The 25,996-nt window shown below is 45.1% G+C and overlaps 1 protein-coding gene across 4 annotated transcripts; it reads right to left on the reverse strand.

Moving 5' to 3' along the window:
• ccny (cyclin Y) lies at positions 1-25,787 on the reverse strand. 4 transcript variants are annotated; one of them, XM_076014864.1, is made up of 12 exons: positions 25,602-25,787; positions 13,894-13,968; positions 12,827-12,847; positions 11,156-11,190; positions 11,019-11,042; positions 10,661-10,761; positions 10,532-10,567; positions 9,261-9,318; positions 8,718-8,837; positions 6,948-7,114; positions 3,983-4,145; positions 1-3,160 (listed from the first exon to the last, which is right to left on the reverse strand). In XM_076014864.1, the coding sequence occupies exons 1-12, from the start codon at positions 25,753-25,755 to the stop codon at positions 3,044-3,046; spliced, it is 1,071 nt and encodes a 356-aa protein (XP_075870979.1). In that variant the 5' UTR covers positions 25,756-25,787; the 3' UTR covers positions 1-3,043. The 4 variants fall into 4 exon arrangements, with proteins under 4 accessions (XP_075870979.1, XP_075870980.1, XP_075870981.1 ...); XM_076014865.1 differs by lacking the exon at positions 12,827-12,847; XM_076014866.1 differs by lacking the exon at positions 11,019-11,042.
• Positions 25,788-25,996: the final 209 nt, after the last annotated feature.

A 25,996-nucleotide genomic window follows, 5' to 3' on the forward strand; every position in this document is an offset into this window, starting at 1 on the left:
AAAGAAAGAAAGAAAGAAAAAAAGTGAGATTAAATAAAAATGTACTCATCTGGCTGACAGGCAGCAGCTCGACAAACAGGAGAAACATTTAAGACGGATAAACGGTCAAAAAGTCCAAACTGGGAACAGGGGAAACCGGGATTTAAAGAAAAAAAAAAAAAATAATAATCTGGTTTGTTTGTGATATAAAGAAATACTATATAAAGAGAGATTTTTTTATTTATTTATTTTTTTAGCTCATGCCGCGGCATAGCGTCAATCCAGTTGATCGCCTTGGTAACAACAACAACAAAAAAAAAAACAACGAGATTTTGTGCACAATATGTCATCTACCCATTCATGCGTGAGAACCAGAGAAATTTGTCACCTTGTGTGTAGCGTATCTTTTGATCTCCCTATTCACATAACATGAAGAGCAAATTAAGACCTTTTTTTTTTCCTTAAGAAAAAAACAAAACAAAAACCTTGACAACACCGAATGAGATTTACACGCGTTTTCCGGTAAATCCTACACTGTCCAGAAAACCAAGGTTTCATAAGTTTGAATAGGAAGTCAACGATGACTCAACACATCCTAAATGTGTACTTCAAAATAAATACCAACAAGCAGATATTTATTTTACTCTTTTACTCTCCATTCAAAATGTAAAGATTTTGACCATTTCATCGTAACGTGAATAAAAACAAAAAAAATCAGATAGTTTGAATCTGCCCATGCACTTAAACTACACTGAAACTCTGACTCTTGGCTTTTCCATGCACTCCGTTCACATACCTATACCATTTCAAGCACTCACACCGTCTCCTCAACCACGATCCCACACATTCCTATTTTGTCATTCTCATTGGCCATCACCCACACTACCCCCGACTACCATTTTCGTCAGGGTCACCCGTGGCGGTCTTAGTCCAGGCGGGGGCAAGAATACAACCTGGACAAGTCACCCGTTTATCTCAGACAACCACCTGCACTGCAAACCCGGGGAGCAATTTACAGTTTCCAATCCACCCGTATCCGCACATTTGATCTCGCAAACAATTCCCAGACCTCTGACAGTTTGAACGGTTCCCACAAATGGCAGGTGTCCGATAACTTTCCGGACCAATCGCCTCTTCGGAATTACGCGGATTTTGTTGAAATTTTTTTTTGACACCGATCACTTCTGAATTCTCCCCGCGTTTGCGAAATAGTTTCAAACTTGGCGGTCGCCAAAAAATAATTCAAAACCTTCATCCTTTACTTCTTAAGCAGCTACAATGTGGCTTAATAGTTCTTCTTTTCATTGTCGTTCTTGCAAAAAAAACAAAAAAAAACAAACAAACAAAAAAAAACAACCCCAGAACAACCTCATTGACATTTGCAATGCAAGAATTCTGCATTTCTGACATTTTTTTTCTCCCACTGTGTTCGTCGAGTCAGTCCCAGGTTCACACAGGAGCAGACATCGGCATCAGGTAAATCGAAGGCGTCGTCAAGCCAATCGCAGTATGAAATAAAAATTACAACTTACATAAGATTCCGTCGTGAAACGAATAGCTTGGAATTTCCTGCAGTGTAAAAACATGGCAATGAGTAAAACGCAAAAAAAAAAAAAAAAAAAAAAATCTCGAGTGGTGTCTCCCATTTCAATGTTAATACTTCACTTTCTCGTGACTCGATTCGTCATAGGAACAAAGAATCAAATGGGTTTCCCGCCACGCTTCCTAGTACAGTAGAAACTGATCCAATATAAATATTATAACATCATTCTGTTTTTTTCCCCTCTTGTCTTTACAGTAACAAGCTCTACAGATGTGCACCTTATTTACACTGTACAGAGACAATTTAGCAAAAATGTATACAATCTGTTTCTCTGCGGTATTTGATTTGAACGTTGACTTGATTTTGCGCAATCCTATTTGAAAAAAACAAAACAAAACAAAACAAAACACAAAAAACAACCCTGAATAATTACGCTTTTAGTGGCTTCTTCTGAATGTCCGCATATCCTGTTTTTTTGTGCTGTTTCACTGTGAGCTGGAAGAACCGTAAAAAGTCAAAGAAAAAAAAGCTCGGGATCTTTAGTTCCTTTTCCTGCAGTAGACAGAGCGAGACGCATTTTTTTTTTTTTTTTTTTTTTTTTTTTTACTAGCTTATTACAGGCACCACAGGTCGGGACGATGGCAGTGAGTTTAACGATGAAAGCCTCCGCGGTTTCCAGCGGAGGGCGCTCCGTCTCTTGATTCCGGGTCAGTTTGTGCATGCGTTAAGAGTTTGTGTTTTGTTTTGTTTTGTAGTAACAACAGTAAGATAGCAGTGTGTGGCTATTGCTTTGAGGGGGAATGGCTGTGTTCAATAGCGGCGGGTGGGGAAGAGCTCAAATTCACGTCGAAAGTGAGTTGGCGAGTAAAAGTGACCTTTTGCAATTCCCCCCCCCCCCAAAAAAAATAAGCGGGTTCCGCGTCCGGTTTTAAAAATAAAAAGACAAAAAAGAAAATAAAAATAAAAAAAAAACAAAAACAAATCTCTACTCTTTTGGTCGAGGATGAGGAATGATATGCAGTCCTGTCGAATGTATCATGACAAGGTGGAATGTCTTTCCTATGCGCGTGCCCGAGTGGCAACAGGAAGAGATGTATTTTAAAATGCTGCACCTGGACCCATCGCTTGAAAACTCCAGAGTCACTTCACGGTGTGATCCGTCCCGCCCAGGATGGGAATTCTGGAGCGCCGCCATGGAGTGGACCTCCAAGTCCTTCATGGTTCTGCCTGCATTTCCTGTTTTCACTTCACAAATCCTACCGGCGCAAGCCAGCGGGGGACCTTTTCAATGTACAACGACCACGGCGGGCGCAACCCACACGTGTGAAAAGTAAGTGTGTGTTATATATATTTATATATGTGTATATGTGTGTGTGTGTGTGTGTGTGTGTGTGTGTGTGTGTATGTGTGTGTTCCAGACGGCCTCATGGATCCACTGGACCGCTGGCCGGCCTGGTTCAAGCCCGGCTTCCCGGGGATTACAAGCGCAGTTCATGACCGACGGCTGGCCGTGGGACGGCGTTAGGAGATGATGGCGGGACACCACCGCACCGCTGCCAGGTTGTCGGCGCTCACAGACCTCTTCTTGGCTTGCTTCCGCAGGTCCTTGTACTTGTCGTCGCACAGCCGAGAGATGGCCTGGGAGACAGGGGGGCGGGGAGACAGGGGGGCGGGGAGAAAGTGAGGCGTTTCGCTGTGGAGAGCAAGAAAGTACAGAAACGAACCGAGCAACGCGCGCTAGCGTGACGCGTTTGTGGCGCGCGTTTGGTTTCGTAAGTGTAAGTAGTTTTAAAGGGGAAATAAAAACATAATCTAAACAAGTGGAGAATTCAGTTTTGTTTTTTTAATCGTAATTAATCGCACGCGTGTCCTGGGTTAACTCGCGATTAATCGCAAATTAATTGCAAAACTTTTACCATGCTCTCTATGTAACCTTTTATTTTCATTGCAACGTTCCAAAACAATGACGCACTTAAACTGTGCGTGTGTTTGAATGTTTGCTTGTTTCATCTCTCGCGCACACTGATACTAGATACTGACAAATACTGTGTCACGTACACAAATATGATGGCATTTGTCAATCGTGGCATTTTATTTTGAAAATTGCCTTTATTTTGAAAATTAACCAGAAAAAAATCCCACAAATCACAAATGTACACACATAACCCAGTTAGCCTCCGGTTTTAAGGTGTGGAGGTTTATCTATGCAACGGGCATTATTTCTTGTACAACCGGCATAATGCTTTGATGCCGAACGTTGCTGAGTTATGAACACACAATATCGATTTTTGAATCAAGAATTATTTGAATTGGAGAATCGTTTGAATCGAATTGAGACCCCAGGAATCGGAATCAGAATCTAATTGAATGGAGGGACCACACAAAGATTCACACCCCTGTCTACCATTTACTTCCCCAATTGATACAGTGGATCGACCTTTTCCTTGCGACGTTTCTCACCTCCAGTTTCTGGGCCTTGTCCCGGCTGAGCGGCTCCAGGGGGAAGCTGAGATTGTTGGCCTCGGCCAGCGAGCGCAGGTCAAAGTAGTACTTGGCGTAGACGCTGGACGGCACGTTGATGTTGAACTGCAGCAGCTCCAGGAACTGACGCTCCAGCTCATTCCTTCCATCGAAACAGGAAGAAACGGCGCGCAAATTAGGAAAGGAAAGAAAGACAGTAGGCGAGTAAAACTGAATTACTCGATTCTAGGTCTCATACCGACATCTCATGGTAGGAAAATAACCCCATAAAAAGGTCCAAGGTATGATATTTGTAGCTGTGTTTAAAAAAGGAATACTTGAAATACTGAATAGCTATGATTTTAAATCACAGGCAAGGTTTTGATTATACCCCCTTTTTGCATTTTAGTCTTGACGCACACTTGCTGACATTCCACAAGCTTTTGCGAAAGGACGATGGCCAAACTACGTTTAATTGCAAATCGAAAGGAACTACACTTGGCGCACTGGTCGTCGGAGACAACGATCCACGGAAATTGACAATTCTCTTGCATCCCCGCCGCCTGTAAATAACGGCGGCCGAGGAGAGGAAAAGGCCCCGACAAATCCGTCACATGTGCCGAGAAAATCCCCCCGCGGCACCTGCCAAACATCAGCTTCCCCTCAAGCCTCCGAACCAAAGGGGGCCTCCGAGCGTCGCGTGTGCGTCGTACCGTAAGAGGCTTATTAAACCCCCCCCCCCAACACACACACATCCTGACAAATCACCCCATTGTCGCGCGACTGATTTCTCCAGTGGGCGACGATGTCTCTCCATCTCCGCTCGCCCGTTCTGCATAGCAACCCGGTCGGAAGAACTGCCGTGTTCTTCCCTTCCCCGAGTGCTTTCGCTCCCCCGCCCGGCCCCCCGCCCACCCACATTTGCATGTGGCAACAGATGGCGCTAAATTTAGGCTGCGCCGTGGCCAAACTCTGGCCGATAAAAGCTTCTCTTCCTCTCAACTCGCCCTGACACCGTTTCACGGATCGATTTGGCGTTGCTACGCGGCTGCCGAGGGATCTGCGGGCCACGAGTTTCTCTTCGCCTCTACATCCGCAAACACGGGCTTCTCGCGCTGCTAGCCATGACATGTCTGGCGCCACCTGGAGGCACCCGAAGGCAGTTGCGCACGCGAATGGAAAACGGTGACGCGGACGTGCAAATGTGACGACGCGAGTCGTTGTTTGAATTTTGTAGCGGTGTAATCAGACCGTTGATGATCTCCATGTCCTCTTAGACATATGGCCTATCCATTTTTCACGGTCCCAAAATTCCATAAAGAAATAGGTCGCCTGAAATAATTTACTGTTCACTTTAAAGTCCATAACCTCTTTATTTTACGTTTAGAGCAAACTTTTAAGAACAAGCTTGTTTTTAATACAACTTCTTGCTGTATTCATTTCATTTATGTTATTTTCTTAAAGCCGCAAGTGCCTCCTGTTGCTCCCGATGTTTAATTGTGACGCATATTTGCGTTGCTATGTGTGCACATATGCACTACTGCAAGCGTATTATTTTGAGAGCCTGCGATGTTTGGTTGGAGAGCAGTGTGTTTTATGTATGTCTTTGTGTTACTTGCATGTGGGACCTCCTTGGGTCAAGGGGCTATCCTCGATAAACTGAAACTGAATTGAAATTAATTGATATGTCGACGTTGGATTGTGTTGCAACACCCCTACCACAAGTTGTCATTTGAAAGAACTTGGGGGCTGAGAGGGGAAACACGCAGTTGGGTCCTTCCACAGAGGTTGATTACATGCGCCGTTCTGTAAATATCTGAGCCCTGGGACGAGAATATACAGGACAGCCGCCGGTCCAGAGGTGAGAGGTCACCGCTCTGGCAACGCGTCCGCAGCGTCGCCTTTCACCTTGCCGTAATCCAGCCGGGATTCCTGTGGATTCCAGTCGGATGCGGAGCGCATGGCAGACTGGACGCTGACGGGGGGGTGGGGGGGTGGGGGGGTGGGGTGTGGGAGAGGTTTCGTTCGCAGTGGAAAATGAAGCTGTGACAGGTGAGGCTATTCCAACATTCCAGATGGATTTGCAGATATTGCGCATCTCAGCCTCCAATGATGCGTCACTGACACATTGAAACATGCGTCACTGCATGATGAGCTATTTCAAAAAAAAAAAACGAATCCCTCGATCTCCAGGTCAGTGTTTCTCCAACCACTGTGCCATGGCTCACACTAGTGTCACTAGTGACACACTAGTGTCACTAGTGTGAGCCATGGGTTTTTATTTTTTTCAATGTAAAAAAATGTGCTGTGGCTCAAGAGAGACTGAAAGCCACTGATCTAGACGACAGAATATTTAGCCCGTTCTTTACAGCTTCCAGCAAAAACTCTTTTTTTTTTAGCTTGGGTTGTCCAATAACCAAAGGGTTGGCAGTTCAAACCCCCGCCCCATCTCTGCTGTCATGTCCTTGGGCGAGACACTTTACTTTACCCACGCTGGCCCGTGTAAATGTGAGTGAACGTTGGGTGGCGGTCATTTGAAGGGGTCACAGATTGGCAGCAATGCTTCCGTCAGAGTGCCCCCGGGGCAGCTGAGGCAACAGGTGTAGTTTGAAATTACCGGTGTGAATGGAGCCTGTTCTTTGACACGATCGACAATGTTTGCAGAAATGGTAAAGGTGAGAACGTCTAAAAGGTCCCTGATGGGGACTTCAAACAAAAAGAGAGTGAAAAAAGATAGAAGACACTGATGCAGAATATTTTGGGACAACAGGAAGCAACACTATGACGTTTTGTGACGTTCATTGGCTCATTCATGACTGCGAATGTCACGCACTCCCGTGCCTTCTGGGTGGGAGAAATATCTCTTAAAATTCCCAATATAAACAGTTGCTCGAAATGCTCACTGCACTTCAAAAGTACGTCATTCTACATTTTAAACATTTCAAGAACCGGCGAGGCAACTCACATATCCTCCACGGTGATGTCCTTGAGGATTTGGCAGTAGTCGACGTTCCACACCGCCTGGTCGTCCCACACCTTGGACGCCAGCAGGATGGCCCCCAGCACGATGCGTTTCCAGTTGGCGGGGCAAATGTCAATCTCCGCGTAGGTCAGGAGCCTCTCCAGGTACACCTTGGGGGGCAGACGCCAGGCGTGTGAGTTCGCTTGGTCTTATTGCGGCCACATATTCGACACATTAGAGGACTCTGCTGATTGAGTTTGCGGTACTCCTTAAAGGTCCAGCGTGTGGAATTTTGAAGGAAGTCCGCCTGACTGTCTGTTCTGTGTATATGTATGTGTGTGTGTATATATACAGTACATATATATCTAACATCTATATATATATATATATATATATATATATATATATATATATCTAGAGAGAGAGATACTGCACACACACACACACACACACACACACACACACACACACACACACACACACACACACACACACACACACACACACACACACTTTCATTGTACTGCAAGTATATACTTTTGTTCATGTACTTACTGTCAGTGCGTTTTAAGCTTCTCACCAATATATATATATAAAAAAAAAAACATAAATCAAGCCAAATTTTCCACGCTGGACCTATAATTAGACTTTGCACTCCACGCAGTTTTCAGACCCCGGAGGTAAAAACCCCACAGCAACAAGTCAGCACCTGATGAAACACAGCCTTCCCCGTTAGGAAAACCATGCGGGCGTTTGCTCTGCTGCCTCAGTCACCAGTTTTCTTACCTTCCACCCAGAAACCTGTTCTGAGGCCTTCGCTTCGTCGCATCGAAATGCTTTCGACTCGATTTGACTGATACTGATAACACCCCCCCCCCCCACCCGCCCACCCTCTCCAAGTACTGCATAAAACTACACGTAACCTTTAGTGAGCAGAAGAAAAAAAAAAAAAAATCACCCTTTAACGAGGCACCTTCACATACTCTGCTAGTTTCATTGAGTCATTTCAATACGCAGCAGTCAGATACATAAGTAATTAATGGACATAAATAAGGAATTAAGAAAAAGAAGAAGAGGCACGGCCTGGAGACATGGAGACAAGTGTGCATCTGTCAGGAAGCAGAGTAACTCAATACAAGGGCACCCGGCCATAACCTCACACGTCTCAGCTGTGCAGCGACAACGCGTGAGAGGCCGGCGGCACTCGGCGCGCAGGACGCGTTTGCACTTAGGTGGCTGAAATTTGGCCGTCGGTCGCGTATGGAAACGGAACGAGGCATTTTAAGCTTTCCTGCTTATTTTGAGCAGAGGATTCCAACAAATGGACTATCATGTAAAATAAAAAGGAGGAGAATTTGAACGTAGATATGAAGATTTTAAGATTCCAGAATAGGTGAGCAGTTATTTTGGGACAGCAGAGAGCAAGAATTGTGTATATGTGAGTGAGTGTGTTTAAGTGTGTGACAAATCACCACATCTGCAAATTCTGGAATCACAGTCGGCAAGAGAAACTGATATATTGCTGATATATTTAATTCTGATTGCTGAAAATCCTTGAACAAAGTCCCAGGCCATTTTGACTGCATTTCAATACGGGAAAATCAGGTTAAATAAAAAAAATAAAAAAATGACAAAAGCCTCCCGAGGGGATGGAAAAAAAAAGAAAAGAAAAAAAAAGAAGCAGCAGCAGGGGACCAGTGGGGCGCCCTCTCCTGGTTGTCCCAGGCCCCGAGGGGAGAAATGCAGCGGCCGGCCGGACCCTGCGGGACTCACCAGCGTGACGATGGCGCACTCGGCGGTGAGCTGCGCGGCGCTGAACAGCGTCCTGACGAAGCGGTAGATCTGCTTCTGCTCGGGGTCGTGCTTGTCGTAATCGGGGGGGATCTCCGACTTCTGCAGCAGAGGGAGGCCAAGTCGGTTACAAGTCGGTCAACGCAAACTGTTGCCGGGCAGATATTTGGAAATAAAATTGGACCGAGACGGGCCAGCACTTATAATTAAATATACAGTAGTGGGAAAAAAGTTTTTGGACACTTAAATGTTTTACTCAATTTTCATTATTGTCATTAAATATTTGCCAGATTTGTATTTCCAAAGGTTTGGCTGCATCAGAGACGCACAAACAATCACGTAGTTTAGTACATTCTTGCAGTTCTTGCACTGCCACTGGATGTGGTTCAAGGGACGCCATCTCGCCAGTTCCAACAGTGCACGTGCACCACGTGGGTACATCGCGAACGCACGACGTGTCCAAGAAAAAAAACTTTTCCCGCCACCGCGTAGCTCGTCGAGCTGCGTCTCCGTGTCCGACCTTACCGACAGCGGGTGCAGCTTCTCGTCGAAGATGTCCAACACCATTCGTCCGTCTGCGTCTCTGGGGAGTTAAAGGAGGCAGAGAGGAGAAGAAGAAGGAAAAACAAAAAAAAACAAAAAACAAAAACGTGACAAACTTGTTTTGAACCTGATTGAAATTGAAATTCCAGATGGGAGCTTTTTTTTTTTCAAATTCTGTGGATTCAATTCACATAAGCGTCTAAGAGCTGTACAAAACATAAATGAAGACCACAAAAAAACGATTTGCAAGATGATTGGATGAACCTTGAGGCTACAGACCACATTTTTTTTTTTTTTTTTTACTGCCATTGAGTGTTTAATAACAGTGAAAGCCTCGTTTGTGGTTGCTGCTTTAATGCGTCGCTTTAAAATCAGGTAAATAATCCATTAAACTCCGTTACGCTGTCGTAATGCCAGCGGTTTTCAGAAGATTCAGAGCTCTATTAGCAAAGAAAAAAAAAAAGGCCTTCTGGGACAGCTCTCACTGCTGAGGGTCAGTTGTAAATCTCAAAACAGAAGGCGATACGGCGCTCACTCTCGTCCCTCAGCTATTTTACGTGAGGGATTAACATAGGAACTCTTGGACGAGACATCTCAGATCCCCGATGTCCAGTTTCTCACACGCAGTGCGACTCAACTTTTCAGTTCTTATGCGGAAGCCTCAGAGCAACAGAAATGAGGAGTTTTTCCTGCCGCTGTTGTCGACATCCTCGAGTGCAGTGGTAGGTACCGGTGTTAATTTTGTCAGCAAAGGTTGATTTAGTTTTAGTCATAATTTAACCATCTAAATTGCTTTAGTTTTAGTGGACGAAACATCCTAATTGTTTCAGTCGACTAAAAATAGAGTCGATTTAGTCGATTCCTGGCTTTGGCTTTTGGCCTCACACGAGTCCGTACCAGCTAATCTGTGCGAGCGTACTACAGTACGCAACTTCCCGACCGCGTCGCCCCGATTGGTTCTCTTCCCAACTTCTGCCGTCGCTTTCCTCCCACAAACGAAACAAGCTCTGATTGGATCTCGTCTCTGGCAGACATTTTCGCCTCGTATTTTAATCGTCGGCGAAAATGTCGATACAACCTCGTCGTCGTTTTAGTCCGTGCAAAATAATTTTTTTTTTTATCGAGTTATGGTCTTGTTTCAGTCTACAGAAAAAAAAGAAAGAAAAAAAAAAGGTTGTTGACGATAACTATTCTGAAAAATTTTCATCAACAAAATGAACACAGGTAGGTACAGAGGAGGAAAAGCGGCGTACCTGTTCTTGATGTGATAGTATATTGCCAGGGCTACGCTGTAAAAACAAGGGAGACAAAATAAAGATTTTTAGTTTTATGCGGCTGAGGTTGAATTTGATATCCGCCTGAAAACGGCCGCCGCCCGTTACCATTTGATGGTGTACTTGAGGTTGGGCTGGCTGACGGTGCTGTCGTCGAGGAAGATGGTGGAGCAGGAGCTGTACTTCCGTCTCACTGGGCCCGAATGATGCTGCAGATACAAATATAGGTGAGATAAATAAGATTTTTTTTTGTTTGTTTTTTTTCAACAAAAAAAGCTCTTTGTCTTTTTGTTTCTAATGACGAGCACAGAGAAACGGGTGAGAATGGGGCCTGCAGGAAAATGAACTTCACCGGTGGCGGTACAGCAACTACGTCTAAATGACCAAATTCAAGTGCAGTTTATTAAGTGGAAGGGGGTCTACAAAGGAGCGACAACAAATGACAAATCACTTCTAATGGCTTTACCTTGCTCTCCGAAATGTGCGTAAACTTGCAAAAAAAAAAAAAAAGAATACAACACATTGAAATTACGGACGGAAATTTTTCACACGTGTAAAAAAATCAGTGACATCATAGCTGAGGTAGAACTTATTTGGACTTACGTGGTTGATGTAAAGGCTCTTCCGTTTTTCACGAACTGAAAGGAAAGAGCAGAGACACAGAAGTCTTTTTTAAAAAGCCTGGGCATTGCGTGCAGTACCCAACTCTCGCAGACAGGGAGCAGCGTTTACCCAGGGGGTTTCAATTCTGCCTTCAGCGTCACTTGCAGGGGAGGAGGGGAGTGGGGGTTAAAAAAAAAAATAATAATAATCCTGACTGAGCAGCTGTTTGTCTGCACGACAGCGGTAACTACTCTCGAAAGGTTCCACTATGTGCCTGTGAGCTTCGCGCTCCAGGGGTGGAAATCGAGCATGACAGCAATGTCATTTGGGTGGAGGGTAACATCTGATCTGGCGCCATGTCACAGTTTCTATTCACACATGTGATCCTTGTTTGCTCCTGCGATGCCCTCTCAGCAAATGGAGGCGATTCTCTGCATGTGAGTCTTAATGCGCCCCAACATACACAACGAGGAAGAGGTTGCTGCTGACAGAGTAGAGCCAAGCATCACACACGCACACACTTTACATTACTTCGTCGATACTTCACAAAGCTGACAGCAGTTACATTTTTATAGTTGTGAGATTGTATAAAGAACAGCAAGCACGTTTTCTGCACGCAAAGTACGGGAAATGTACTGCAACCATGTTTTCCAACAACAATCTGAGCTTTAGACCCGTCTTTTTGCGGGAAACGGCCCCTTTGTGATGTCACAAAGAGCGTCGGTAACATGTGAAAAACGCCCCAATGTTCAAATACGGGAAAGGTTCGACGGGAAGCGAGAACCCGGTGTTTTAATACGAGGCGATGGAGAGCTAATTAGGCTGCGTTCAGACTGCAGGCGAATTGGATCCAAATCGGATTCCTTCTCAAATCCGATTTTTCGGGTCGACCGTCCACACTGTTTTTTTTTTTTAGCAAGTGTCCAAATGGGATCTGGCTCTGTTCAGACTGCAGGCACACTTCTTCACGGTCTGCTCCATTACGTTACAGCTCCGCACCTGGAATGGCGCCCTCTGGCCTGGCGCATCGGGTTTGGCGTCACGCAGAGCGACGTCACGGACGGTCAAAACCGATCAGTGCGTTTGGAGCTGTTCACGCTGAGACGCAGCCGTGCAAAAGCCATTTGAAACTAACTCCCGAAGGTGGTTTCAATCCATCTTGCAAAAATCGGATTACATGTGATCTGTGACTGTTCAGACTACAAAAGAGCGATCCGGTTTCAATCTGGATGGGCTAAAAATTGGATTTTGGCTAGCAGTCTGAACGCAGCTTTACAGTGTCTGCTCTCGTAGATTCTATCGAGACAAATATAGTTATGTAAGTAGGTGCTAGTAGATATCTTATTGTGCCTTCTCATGTTTAACCATATCCTCGGGTTGCTTCCGCGACTTTGAAAGCAGATCTCTGAGATGTAGTTTTAGCAATCGGGCCACAATTACACACAGGAAATGTGTACATAGGTGTAGCACGCCGGCGCCGACGTGTGCAGTCCACCATAAAGGCGACAACACCTGCTCACAGAAGATAGAGGAAATACCAAACAGGAACACAAAAAAAAGGTTTCAGACCACAGAAAGAAGAAGAAAAAAAAAAAAGCAGAGCCCAAAACAAAACACACAGCAAAGCGTGAAGCTGCCCGAGCGACCAGGAGCGAACACACACGTGCTTACCTCTCCTGTTGGGCACGGCAACTGAAAAAACACAAAGCCCAAGTTGTCGGTTTTGGTTTTGGCCATTTCTGACACGCAACACATGACAGTTAGTGAGAGTTTGCCCTGGATGAGCGTCTTTCTCATCGGTTTTTCTCATGTGGGAATCTGCTGAGCCGGCAGGGCTAATAAAAGCAGCATCGACGGCTAACATCCGATCGATAAATCACAACCGGCCTCCAGGATTTCCTGTCCTGAAAAAAGATTTGCAACATTCATAAAGCCTCTTATCGTCGGAGAAACCAGATTAAGGCCCGGGGCCGACGAGTGATCTTGGAAACAAACTTCACCGCCGCTCGGCTGATTTGAACACTGCAGTATATTCACAGGAGGAGCTGCCTCTGAGATTTTTTTGCATATATTTTTTTATTATTATTATTATTATTATTTTTTTTTTTTTAAGTCTTTTTTTTTTTTGCAGGTTTCTTGATGTTTTTCTATGTAAGTGTAAAAGAGTGTAAAAGACGGTGCTGATGGATGCGCTTGTAGATCCGCAGCAAAGAAGGCCTTGGCCTGGCTTATTAAAGGTCTAGTGTGAAAAATTTGGCTTGATTTATGACTTTTACATTGATAAAAGCTTAACATACTTGCCGTAAATAGATTAATAAAAGTTTATACTCGCAGTAAAGTAAAAGTCATTTGGTTTTCCTGCCTTACAATGGTTCTTATTTGTATATAAGAATATCCATAGATCAAGGATCTTGCTCCCATTCAACTGCCATCTTGCACCGCCATATTTCTAAGGAAGCCTGGTGTGGACAATCCAGCTGCCTGATAGCGTGTTTTGTATTTAGGGTGAACGCTGGTGTCTTCAAATAAACTAAAGAAGAAGAAGGCGGACGAGGTATCCAGGTTTAGGTGCACAGGCCACCGTAGTTCACTGGCAAGCTTGGGGGGGGGGGGGGGGGGGGGGGTGGTTTCAATCTTAAATGCAACCACGTACATCTATTGAGTTAGCCCTAATGTCTTATATATAATACCCCAATGTTAACCCCACTGTGTGGAGAGGAGGAATGCGGCCGGCTCACCGTCAGTCTGTGACTTGCTGAGGAAGATTGTGCTGGCCCGCGGGTGATCTGACGGATTGTACTCCATAGGCAGATCTGAAAGCAGAAGACACAGAAGCATCAGGCAACGCGCAGAGATACAAGAGCAAGGAGTGCGTTTTTGAAGTTCAATCACTGGAATATTTTGTCCGAGGGTTTAACCCTCGTTGAGATCTGAAGCTCAGTCTCAATGAACTCACCGTCGACAGAAACCGTTCGCTTTGAGGGTGAATAAAGAAAACCCCTCGAGGGTAAAATCAATAGCCGCGGAAAACACAACAGAGCAGGAATGGATTTGTGTTAAATCTTCACCTGCACATGCAGAAAACACATCAGCTGCAGGAAAACATCTCATCTAACAGAACAACGGATGAGTTTTTAAACACCTAAAATAACTGTGTGTGGCCCAGGACGCTGATTTCTGGAGGCAGGTTTGGGTGAAATACTTAACCGATGTCATAATATTTAGACCAGCATTGAGATACATTATTTAGGTTGCGTTCACACAAATCTCAAATCTGATTTTTAGGGCTAACTGGTCTGGCGCATTGGGTCTTGCGTCGCGTAGAGTTGACGTCACGGAAAGTCAAAACCGATCAGTGTGTTAGGAGCTGTTCAGACTGAGACCCATCTGTCCAAATGCCATTTGAAACTACCTCCCGAAGGTTAACATCAGTCCGTTTTGCAAAAATCTGATTTAACGTGATCTGTGACTGTTCAGACTACAAAAGAGCCATCCGGTTTCAATCTGGATGGGCTACAAATCTGATTTTGGCTAGCAGTCTGAACGAGGCCTTAAGCCACAAAATGCAGCTACGCTGGAGACAGAAATGGCAAAAATAGGGAATTTACAGCCATTACGGAGTCACAACAAGAGGGTAAATGCAGTAAAGTTTCATTTTAACAAACACTACCGTGAAAGTGGTACAGTGAACGAACGTTGCACGGTGTGGGATCTCCAACGTACGTAGCAACAAGACCAAAAAAACAAGCGAATCACACAGCGCACTACTGTGTCGGAGGCCTTTTGAGCCGCCTTTAGTGTTTGAACAGCCATTTTAAGAGATTCAAAGGACACACACACAAGCACACACGCGCACACACACACACACACACACGCACGCACGCACGCACGCACGCACGCACGCACGCACGCACGCACGCGCACACACACAGCCACGACACACGAGGAAGTGGTCACAAGGTGCTGAATTAAAAAAAAAGCAGGAGTGTGGGACGAAACAAAGAGCGGCGGAGGAGGAACACAACCACATGGCTCTCAGATGTTTGTGACACACGAAGTGCATTATCCTCAAGCGTGTGCGTTGCGAAAACTGAATGCTCAGCACGCAAGGAGCCGTGCGTGATATCATTTTCCGGCGCAGGAAGCCGGCAGTCCAGGGATTGTCGGCGAGGATGGCTCGCGCCGGTGACCTTCGGCGCAGCCAGCCACGCCCACAACAATTTCTGTAGCTGGAGGAGGGCGAACGGACTTGTGTTCCTGTGTTTTAGGAAGCGGAGAGGAAATGAGGTAGCCGGGTTTTTTGGCGTGGCGGGGTGTTGGTGAGGTAAGGAGAACAAAGGAGAAAAGGGAAGGGAGCGCTGTCGTGGTTGCAATCTACAAAAACTCACTCCGGTCTTTGCATTTTTGGATTGCTCCTTAAGGAATGTATGGTAAAACAATTAGTTGGGAGGGGGAAAAACAAACAAACAACCCTTTCTGAGGTCACAAAGGGGCATTGGTAAGTCTCCCACAATCCCTAGCCAGGTGTGGAGTCCACCCTTTGAGCCCATCTGGAGTCAGGTTCTGGGGTTCGGGGTTGACCCTGCTAGTTTTAGCAGGGAGACGAAAGCTAAAAGGAAGTAAACACAGGGCTAAATACGTGGTTTTCTGCTGACCGATTAAAGGTCCAGTGTGTAAGATTTGGCTCGATTTACGATTTTTACATCAGTAAAGCTGCCCATAAGTACATTAACAAGCCCTGTATAATCGCAGTACAATAAAAGTAATTTGGTTTTCTTACCCTTCCAACGCTTTTCATTCATATGCATAAAAACATACAAAGATCAATAAAGGTCTTGCTCCCAGTTAGCAACTTTCTAAGGGAGCCTGATGTGGACAATCCAGCCCGCCTGCCTGACAGCGCGTTTTGTAATTGGCTTGCGCCTTCAAATCAAAGAAGAAGTGGAATCCAGGTTTGGGTGCGCAGGACTGACAGTCGCACTGTTGACAGAAATATCGTCAACGCCTTGGTAGCGGCCAACAACTCTCTGGGGCATTGTGCCTCATTGGACCAGCCGGGGTGGGCCTGAATTTTTGGATTTTATTTTTCCATTTTCCTGGTTTTTGGCCGCCCCGCCGAGGTGGCCGCCCAAAGGGCATCCAGATGGTGCGGCGTGGCGCCACCCAGCTGTCAGCGCAACGCTATCAAACTGTTAACGCCCACGTAGGTCCGAGATAAGGGGGAGGGGAGGGCACGCGGCGCGTCTCGTCGCCGAGTGTTTGCGGATGGGACGCACAAAGCAGCTGCTGTGTGGAAAACAGAGGGTTTTTCTGCTTGCGGCCAACAGTGGATTTTTTAAACGCTGATGTAATCGCTCCGTGTCGCCCTGCGCCTACGATGCCATTTTTTTTTTGGAGAGGTGGGGGGGGAGGTCTTCTGTAGTTCTGCGATGACCTCGTTCAGGGAAGAAGAAAAAAAAAAACCCAAAAAACGAAACTTATTAGCATCACAGTGGAGAATGTGATGCTAGACTTCAACACAAAACTACCACTGGGGCTCAGTCCCTAAAAAAAGGTGAAGGCTCGCATCCTGCTGCTCGTCAGGAACCCACCCTCCACCTTTCACCCCCCCCCCGCTCCCCTCCCCCCTCCCTGCATCCTCAGCAGAAGTGAGGTCACGGTCAACTTGAAAGGAATACCCATCAAAGGGAAAATAGGTTTGCCATCCATCTACTGCGTTTCCTTTATTTTTCATATCAAGACAGCATGTTGAGACCAAGACGAAGGCAACTAAACTAAAAACCATTTAAACTATTTATGTGTGTGTGTGTGTGTACAGATTTGACTAATATGACTAATATTTAGTGAATATGCCGTATGATCTGCAGGTTGAGTGAACGATTCATTCCATGAGCAGGGGAAATATTGGGGACATGTTATTGACCCAATTTCAATTTCATACTTAATAATAATAATTTTGTGTTCCCCTTTGGGACAAGACGAGACCTACACCGACCAACGAGCCACCGAGGCTGCATAAAAGTGGACTTAAGTCGAGCCTCGAGTACCACATGCCTGTAGCCTCAGACACCAAAGTGTGCTTGACGCCGTCCTCGTCCCCAGTCGGGTTGTGCGTGAGCTAAGTTTGGGCCTCAAGTCGCGCTGGATTCTGACAAGTCCAGTCTGTGCTACTGAAAACAGGAGGGGGAAAGAAGAAAATTCAGGTCACTTGCACCATTGCAGTGCAAATGCAGCCACTACAGCGTACAGCGGTGGTAACCAACCTCTGGATGGCTAACCAGTGCTGGCTGTAGACAGATTACTGCTGGGCTATCGCATGGGTGTTTTTATTCGGAACGTTTTGAGAATTAACTGAATTTATCCGCAGATTTTTTCAAATACTATTTAACTAGTTTGCACCGATACAAGTAGGAATTTTTCCACCTAAACCAAAAAAAAATATTAACACAAATTTGGTTCTATAGCAGCAGCCCTATGTTGACTTCACGGATCACTTAGTTCCGGACGCAGGCGCCTGGCAACGTGTCGCACAGGTGCGCCAGCTGTATTTACATAGACATAAACAATGGCAATAAAGTCTGGACTATGTAAACACGTGTCAGTGCACCACGATGCAACTTTCGGGTTTGTTTGCCACCTGCTGGTGCAATGGAAACCAAATGTAATTTAACAATTTGGGGGGGCACAGAAAATTGGAGAGAAAATAAGAAAATAATGCAAACAAATAAATAATAGATTCGATTGACTATTATGAAATATAATCTTATTAATGCCCAATAACAATTACTGAATATAATCTATTGTAATACATCACATGATCGCCAGGAAAACAAAAACATCATTCATGACATCCGTGAGTGTGTGTGTGTGTGTGTGTGTGACGTGTCGGTTTGCGTCGATGTCGAAACCTGGAAACGTATCCAAATTAGCATCTTGTCAAAAAAAATTTGGAATTAGGTATGGCCCAGCCCTACCTAATTTTGAGGTTTTTCATGTTCTCCCTGTGTGCGGGTTCTCTCCGGGTCACCTGCCTTCGCCCTCAAGACGGCCGTGACGCACTCCGGCGCTCAAACAACCGCGAGTGCGGGAGGTGCGGTGACAGAAAAGGAATCCGTTTTGGCTTCTTGTACGGCATCAAGCCGATGGGCACGGAGTCGTCCGGGCCTTTGTCTCTATTTCCCCCCCCCCACTGTGCGAGCGCCGTGCCGCGTCCAACTGTGAATAGTCCGGAGACTGACGGGAAGCCCATCTGTTCCTCGCTCTGCCGAGTGCTGTCGAGTTAATACGTGCCCGCATGGAAATGCCGACATTCATTTAGCCGCGCGTGCAAATACGGACGCGCGTGGTCATAGCTAATGTTTTAATCGGGGATGTACAAACATTCTGGGGGTCATCTAAGACACCCAATTAACCAGACTGTGACAGACAAGACAGACAGTCCCACTATCATCACCAGTCCACGGAACGCAGTATTATTCCACAAGGCCGCAGTTGGGAGTTTTGCCCATTTCTTGCTTCTTTTTGTACAGTACTTTCCAATTTCTATCTTTCAATTTTTTTCTTTAAGGCAGGTCACAGCAGTCATGTTGGTGCAAAAGCATCATAAACAGTAAAATCATCATTTACACTCCAGATGTCTGACACAAGCGACTTCGCGTGTGCATTTCCAAAAACAAAAAACAGCCAGCTCAGTAATCGGGTCTATTCAACCACAGCCTCATCTATGAAAGTGACCGTCATGTGATGTCATTGCGCACCGCTTCACCTTAAAAGAAAGTCACATGAGGGCACTCGTGAAAACTGAAAGCACATGATGGACCAAAAGTGTGTTCCACTTAAAGGTCCCGTATCCTGTCGCTAATCATTGCAACTGGAAGCAGAAGGAATTTTATGAGACTACTCAGTAGTCAATTCAAATTAAGTCAACAAATCGATAACTCAATTCTTGCCTAGTTGTTAGCTTTCAATCCAATAGTTCCATCCCACTGTGCAAGGCGACTACTAGGTGTTCCGATTGCCGTGGAGTGGACACTACTAAGTAGGGATGGAATGGTGTACTTTCCCCACGGTTCGGTACGCATCATGGTTTTTGGGCCACGGTAACGGTACGGTTTTGATCTTAATATAAAACTACTCTGACTAAATAATTACAAAAAAATGTACCGAAATACCGTTGTTTGTCGCACCGAACAGGGCGTACCGAATGGTTTGGCAAAATACCAAATATCGCTGCATCCCTACTACTAACCAGAGCAAAGTAAGTAAGCTGAGGAACTAGTCCCCAAAAATGCATGACAATCATTAAGATGGAAGGGTAGTTTTAATTCAAAGTTTTTTTCTGTCAACACAGACATTCACATCGACAGTCTGGCTTTAGAATTTATTTGTCCAATTTCAACCTCCATTCAGTACGCCAGCGAACTACGCTAAACTAGAAGGGCTGGATGACGTGTTGAAACTGATAAATAGCACACTGGCTAACGAGGAAATTAGCTCGTACGTCTCCTACTTTTAAGCACGCAGACACAGACTTCAGACCCCCAGAGCTCATTTTCGGGATCGTGCCTCAGCAAAAGCAAACATGGGCGTCCGTGGATTGTGGCCTCTGTTTCTTTCTTCCCGAAACAGGAACCCAAACCTCTTGCCAAGTCTTGCTGAGGTCATCCACTCCAGCCCAAAACTAGGTCTTTACCCAATCACAGCGGCCAGTGCCATTCCCACGCTTCGCCCAACAGCTGCCTCAGCATTGAGCTCTCCACTTGACACACTGGGCAGCACAAAAACAAAACCAAACCGACATGTCGGATCGAACAAACAGCCCTTTGGTTTTCCTCTTTCAAGTGTCACCAAGCTGGCGTGACAAAGTGAGACGAAGACTAAGGGAACTAAATAAAACTCTATTTAACTGCTCTGAATGTTGAAGAGGGTTACAGCCAAACACCTTTATGGAACTAGTCAGACACAAATGAACTACCATGTAACTGAAATGGTTTATCTTGTATTAATTGTAGTAAAAATTAATTTGATGGGAGATGGAAATCTTTATTTATTTCGCTGTCAAGTGTATTTTTCTCATGAAAAAAAAGCCTTCAGTGCTGCTCTTAGTCTTTATTATATATATATAAATATTTGACATTAGTCCAAATTTGATAAAATTGTTGCTAAAGCAGCATCTAAGCTATTGTCTTCAGCTACAGCTCGCCTCAGCCCTGCTTCCTGCTTTTGTTTTTCCCATCGTCCTCGAGGACTTTTTTTTGCCTTTTGTGCTTCTGCTTTCGGCACAATCAACATCTGTGGAATCTGTGCACTCCAAGACCAGGACAAAATGTAATCAAGGTTTTCACGTGACATTAACCGATTACAACCTTGTGAATTTAAAGGTGGAGCGACCAAGCACAGAGAGAAACTACAGCTGGTGGAGTCTCAGGACCCACATTTCTTTCCCCATAATGAAGTTGCGACCCAAATTTATTCCACATAAATAAAAATGTTGGCCCACTTTCTATCATGTCTAGTGTATAAATTCTTGAAATGATTGAACTGAATTGTGTGTCCTGCAAAATAAATGCCCGACGTTTTCTCCATAAGGAGATTTATTTTAAAATCGCTTTGATTTAAAAAAAAAAAAAAAGGGAAACGCTGCTCTTAACCATCGGCGCAGAACCATTTCACAGGACATCTCAAAACACTATGTGCATACGCAGCCCACCATTTCAAATCCTCACGTTGTGTCCATGGTGATCCAGATTACTGGCTCCCCCGTCGGCTAATCAGGAGTGGCAGAGCAGATGAGTTTCTCAGGAGGCGGTGGTGGCAAGAGAGGGGTCAACGTGATAGCAGGTAATTTGCGGGCAGCAGATGAGCCTCTTTTTTTTTTTTCCACCCCCGGACGCGGGGGGCCGGAATACAGCCAAATGAGACACAAGAATGAGACTGTCACGTTCAATTGCAGTCAATTGCTTTGTCATTAGCACTCTGCAGGACGGCTAATTTGTTGTGAGAGTGAAAGCCATTCCATCAAACTTTTGTGGCTTTCTATTTTTGGCCAAAAAGAAACCCGAAAGATGAGTTGATTTAATAAGGCGGCGGGTTTGTAACGGAAGTCACAACGCAACTCGGACTCTGACAACCACTTCCACCACTCTTGCTCCCTCATGCAGAAAATTACACACATTGCAGGAGTTTGGGAGTTCCGGCGTGACGGGTGGGAGTTTTTGAACGTACACAACAGCTCGTTGCATGATTAAGCTTTGAATTTGTGTTCCATCCACTGACAAACAATATGCCTGCATTGATAAGGTTGTAGCTCAGTGTGCTGTAAATGCATCAACTCAGCATAGCTCGACCCAGTGGGTGAACAAAACCTTGCGATGAAAATACAAAGTGTAATAAAAACGGTACTTCGGCATTATTTTCTGTATCAACGCACTGTCCCGTCTGAACCCAGAGCCAGAACCAACCAATACAGTTGTGGGGAAAAAAAAAAGCATAAGGACAACTTCAAAGATTTACTCAATCTAGGGATGTTAACAATTAATCGATCATCGATTCATTGTCGATTAATAGCTTAATCGATTAAATTATTCGCAAATAATTGAACATTTTTTTTACACGGGTAGTTAATATTATAACAGTGTGGTGGCAGGAAAGAGCAATTCACCTGTAGATAACGTGATGGTCATTATATACCTAGAACAAGTTCCTTTTAAACAAATGAATGAAATGTGACTCATTCGAAGTCAACTTCAAAGGATAAATGTTTAGGGTGTTTTTACTTTTCTCTAATGTAAAAATGGGTCACATTGGACTCTCAACATTATTTGAGGGTTAAATCATGTGTTCCTTACACATTTTTCATTGTGAAATTCAGGTTCTCAGAAAAAAAAAACCCCAAAAAAACCCGACCCCGCTGCTTATCGATTAATCGTTAACTGATCGAGAAGATCAACCAACTCACGGTGAATGAATTAATCGAGAATTCGCATCCCTAACTCGGTCCCAATTGTTTTATCATTCATCGAGTCTTGGAGTAGCGCAGTACAGTGTAGCATGTGGATAACGTTGGTAACTTAACACTGATTATTAACCTTTTTTTGACGGCGTTTCTAATTTTCTTGCACAAAAAGCTACCTTCAAAAAGCTGGCTGGGAGTGTGTGTGTGTGTGTGTGTGTGTGTGTGAGAGAGTGATCGTGTCAACATGTGAGAGCCTCAGAGGGGTGGTTTGATGGGCTGTGATTTTCACGCTTTTTTTAATGTGTGCTGGGATGGCTTTTCATAGCAGTCGTGAATCTGGTAAAAGCAGATGTGGCCAACAAAACTCGTTTTTATATGGGTTTGGCTGCAGCCTGCAGGGCAATGGCAACACTGGAGGTGCGTGCAAAATGTGATTTATTTACACAGGGGACGCCATGACAGATTGCTGAGCATATATCGTAGTTTAATAAATGATTTATTCAATAGTCATAAAAACAAAGCGAGAATCTGCAGTGAAAACGCACAACACACTTTGACTTCGTTAGCACATAAAACGCACAGCAGGCGTAAATAATGGGCCGTTCTCACCTCGGCGGCAATCAAAGCAACCCGCGCGCAGTGTGCGCCATACATCTAGGTCAACGCGTCTGGAGTTCATAGTCAGGAGACTCCCCGGGCTCATCAACGGGGCATGAATAATCCATGTCCAGATTTCAATTAGCCTGCGAGCCACACTCATCAATGTGTGCGTTCCAGAAATAACCAAATCTAACAGAGACGAGACCGAGATGAATGCCGGGCGCCGGGAGCCACGGCTCGCTTACAGATGTGGAGGTTAAATAAAACTCGGCGTGGGAGAGCCGTCTGACTCCCCTGCCGCCCGTCGCGCCGGTGCGAGACAGTAAGAGGCTGACTGGAGCAGCAGCAGTGGCGGCGGCGGCGGCGGCGGCGGAGGCATTGCAATGTCCTCTGATCACATTAAGCTAAAAACATTCCCGCTGTTGGTTTTAAACGGTCTGGAAAATTGCAACGAGATACGCTCTGCTCAGCTGACCACAGCAGTGTTAGAAAACAAGACTGATCATCAACAACAATCTTGTATTTAAAAAAAATTATAATAATGGCAAACAAATTTTGAGCTTTAGATTAAAAATGACTCAAAATTCTCTGTAGAATGCATTAAAACCTTAACGAAAACCTTAATAAAACCTAAAGTGTATTTGATTTCCACAACAGCGAACATATTCAAACATATCCATGAGCATCCAAGAGGTGGAATCTGCTCAACGAACACAATGGCCACCAGTGGCAGAACAACGCCACCATATAGGCGATTGCCTCCGTTTGGGGACCAATTACTCAGCCCGTGTCACAATCGTCTCTGTAAAACTTAACAACCCTTTGGACCCAAGCGGTCCTTGAAACGCCTGTGATTCAGAAGAAGCAAAGCAGGGGCGCCCGAGCAGCACAAGGCTCAACCCAAAGAACAAGCGAGAGGCGGAGCTTATGCGGTGAATGGCTGGAGTGGGCCGTGAGCACAAAGATCCAGTATCTTTATTACTAGCTGCTGTTTGAGGTGCAGTAAAAGGACAACGCAATTACTTTGACAAATCACATCACAATAAAAACCTTTATGGCCAGGGCTACTTCAGCAACCGTCTCACAATTATAATGAGGTGTGTGTGTGTGTGTGTCTGTGTAAGTGTGCGCGCGCGTGTTTTGACTGTTCAAACGCCTCCGTGTCATCACCAGCGTCACCAGTCCACATGGCTCAGTAGTTTTTGGAGTCACACGTCCAATTGCAGCTCGGGGTCACAACCACAAAAATGCACAATACAAGGAGTGTACTGACTGTGGCCAGGAAAACTGGAACCGCACTACTGATCTTTAAGAATTCTGTTGTTTTTGTTTGTTACGCTGGACCAAAATGTAAAGACGAGCAATTTTTCCCCCCCGAGAACCTAAATGAAAAATGTGAAAGGAACACATTATTTGACCCTCAAATAATGTTGAGGGTCCAATGTGACCCATATTTACATTAGAGAACAGTAAAAACACTCTTAACATTTATCCCCCGAGGAACCAGACAGCATGAAGTTTTCCAAGGAAAGTCCTCCAATCAAATGCAAGAGACTAACAGAAGCATCGCTAATCCAAATTTAATTTGATCCAGCAGTTTATGGTTAGGATTTTGGGAAGCGACATCACTCAGTCACATACAACACATGCGACCGATCAGATCCGATCCGATCAGCACGGTGTACCGTTAAAAAAAGTCAGCCAGTGGTGTGCTGTGGAATGTGACATGGCCAAAGGATAATACCCCCAAAGACTTGTGTAAACAGCTTGAGACAAACACAGAGCGGCCAAGCAGCTGGAAACCAGTTCCCGTCTGCCCCCCCCCCACCTTTGCTCATCAAACCCTTTGGATGGAGAGGAGGTGAGTTCCAGCACGCTATTTCACCCATCACTTTCGCCCTTTGTCCACAATCTCACCTTGCTAACAATGGCCTGTTTTTTTTGTTTTTTTTTTTTAACTGTGCACACATGCAAAGCAAAAGCGAAATACCTCCTAATAAATGAACAATGACATGGACATTTGTTTTTACGGAGTTGATTTGAAGCAGAAAATACTTCACTGCTCAAATCAGTGTAACAAGAAAGTAACAATTAAAAAAAAGAAAAAAAAGAAAGAAGTAAAAGCATACAAACTTCTTGGACAAACCCAGAAACGTGAAGATGTTGACGCCCACTGACATTAGTATACATTGCTGTGTATCTTAGTGGACTTTAAATGTAAAGCTGTTGATTCTCTTTTAAGATTGTAAGACAGTGTCCTTATTATAACTTTTAAGAAAAAGCATAACTTTAATTTTTTCCCCCACACACAGACAAAAACAAGAGACATTTCTACAACATCTGCTCCGGGGACGAGAGCTTGGAAGAATGGTTTTCTATCAAATTATTCAGATCCAGCTCATATCAGAAGTATAAACTCTGAAACATAATAATAATAATAATACTACACCCACAATGTCAGTACCTGCCTCAAACACATATTAAAGTTGGTTGTTTCATGAAGTTAAAGCTGAAGTATGGCACCAAATATCCACCCGGCACCAATATTGGAAGGAGATTTCTGCTGTAGCTGTTTTAGGAAGAAGACCTGGTGGGTGGGTCCAAACCAAGCGAAGGAAGGAAGGAAGCCGACAGCGTCGTAATTGTTGGTGAATAATGGGGTGGGTGGATCCTAGGGGGGCACAGATGTTCAAAAAGCCCAGCTTCCCTCAAACCCCAGTGGTTCCGATGCAAGCGGCACACACACACACACACACACACACACACACACACACACACACACACACACACAATAATCCACCCATGCCCTCGTCCAGGGGGGGTTCGGCGACGGCGGAAATGGCTGGGGGAAAAAAAAAAAAAAAACAAAAACAAGAGATGCTCACGTCTTACCGTCTAAATTCTCCCTGTCGCTGATGTGCTGGAGGTTGCAGCCCGTGTCCTCCCGGCTCAGCTCGGGCTCGGGTCCGTAGGGCTCGAGCCGGGAATGGTTGTTCCGTCGGTGTTTGGGGCTCGACGCCACGCAGCAAGACGTTGTATTCCCCATGGCTCCCACGGGCTGTCGGCAGCGTTACAACCCCTCCCTCCCCCCCCCAAAAAACAAAAAAACAACAAAAAAAAACTTAGCACCGTGCAGCGCCCAGCAGCCTCCTTTCCCCCTGCCGGGCCCTGCTCGCACAGAGGGGGGAGAGGGGTAAAAAAAATGGGGCGGTGACGCGGAGAGCCAGACCCGGTGTGCAAAGCCCGAAATAAAATTAAAAGAAAAACACTCCACCGCCACCACTTGT

The sequence above is a fragment of the Nelusetta ayraudi genome, unplaced genomic scaffold, assembly GCF_046127955.1.
Source record: "Nelusetta ayraudi isolate G7.1 ecotype Tasmania unplaced genomic scaffold, CSIRO-AGI_Nayr_v1 ptg000174l, whole genome shotgun sequence".
NCBI lineage: Eukaryota > Metazoa > Chordata > Actinopteri > Tetraodontiformes > Monacanthidae > Nelusetta > Nelusetta ayraudi.

Bases quoted from the DNA above. Each gene is read 5' to 3' on its own strand.
- ccny (XM_076014864.1), bottom strand. From the start codon at position 25,755: ATGGGGAATACAACGTCTTGCTGCGTGGCGTCGAGCCCCAAACACCGA. The intron at 11,191-12,826 runs GTAAGCACGTGT...CTTTCCTTTCAG, and splicing joins TGCCGTGCCCAACAGGAGAG to TTCGTGAAAAACGGAAGAGC. The intron at 11,043-11,155 runs GTAAGTCCAAAT...TTTTTTTGCAAG, and splicing joins AGAGCCTTTACATCAACCAC to TTTACGCACATTTCGGAGAG.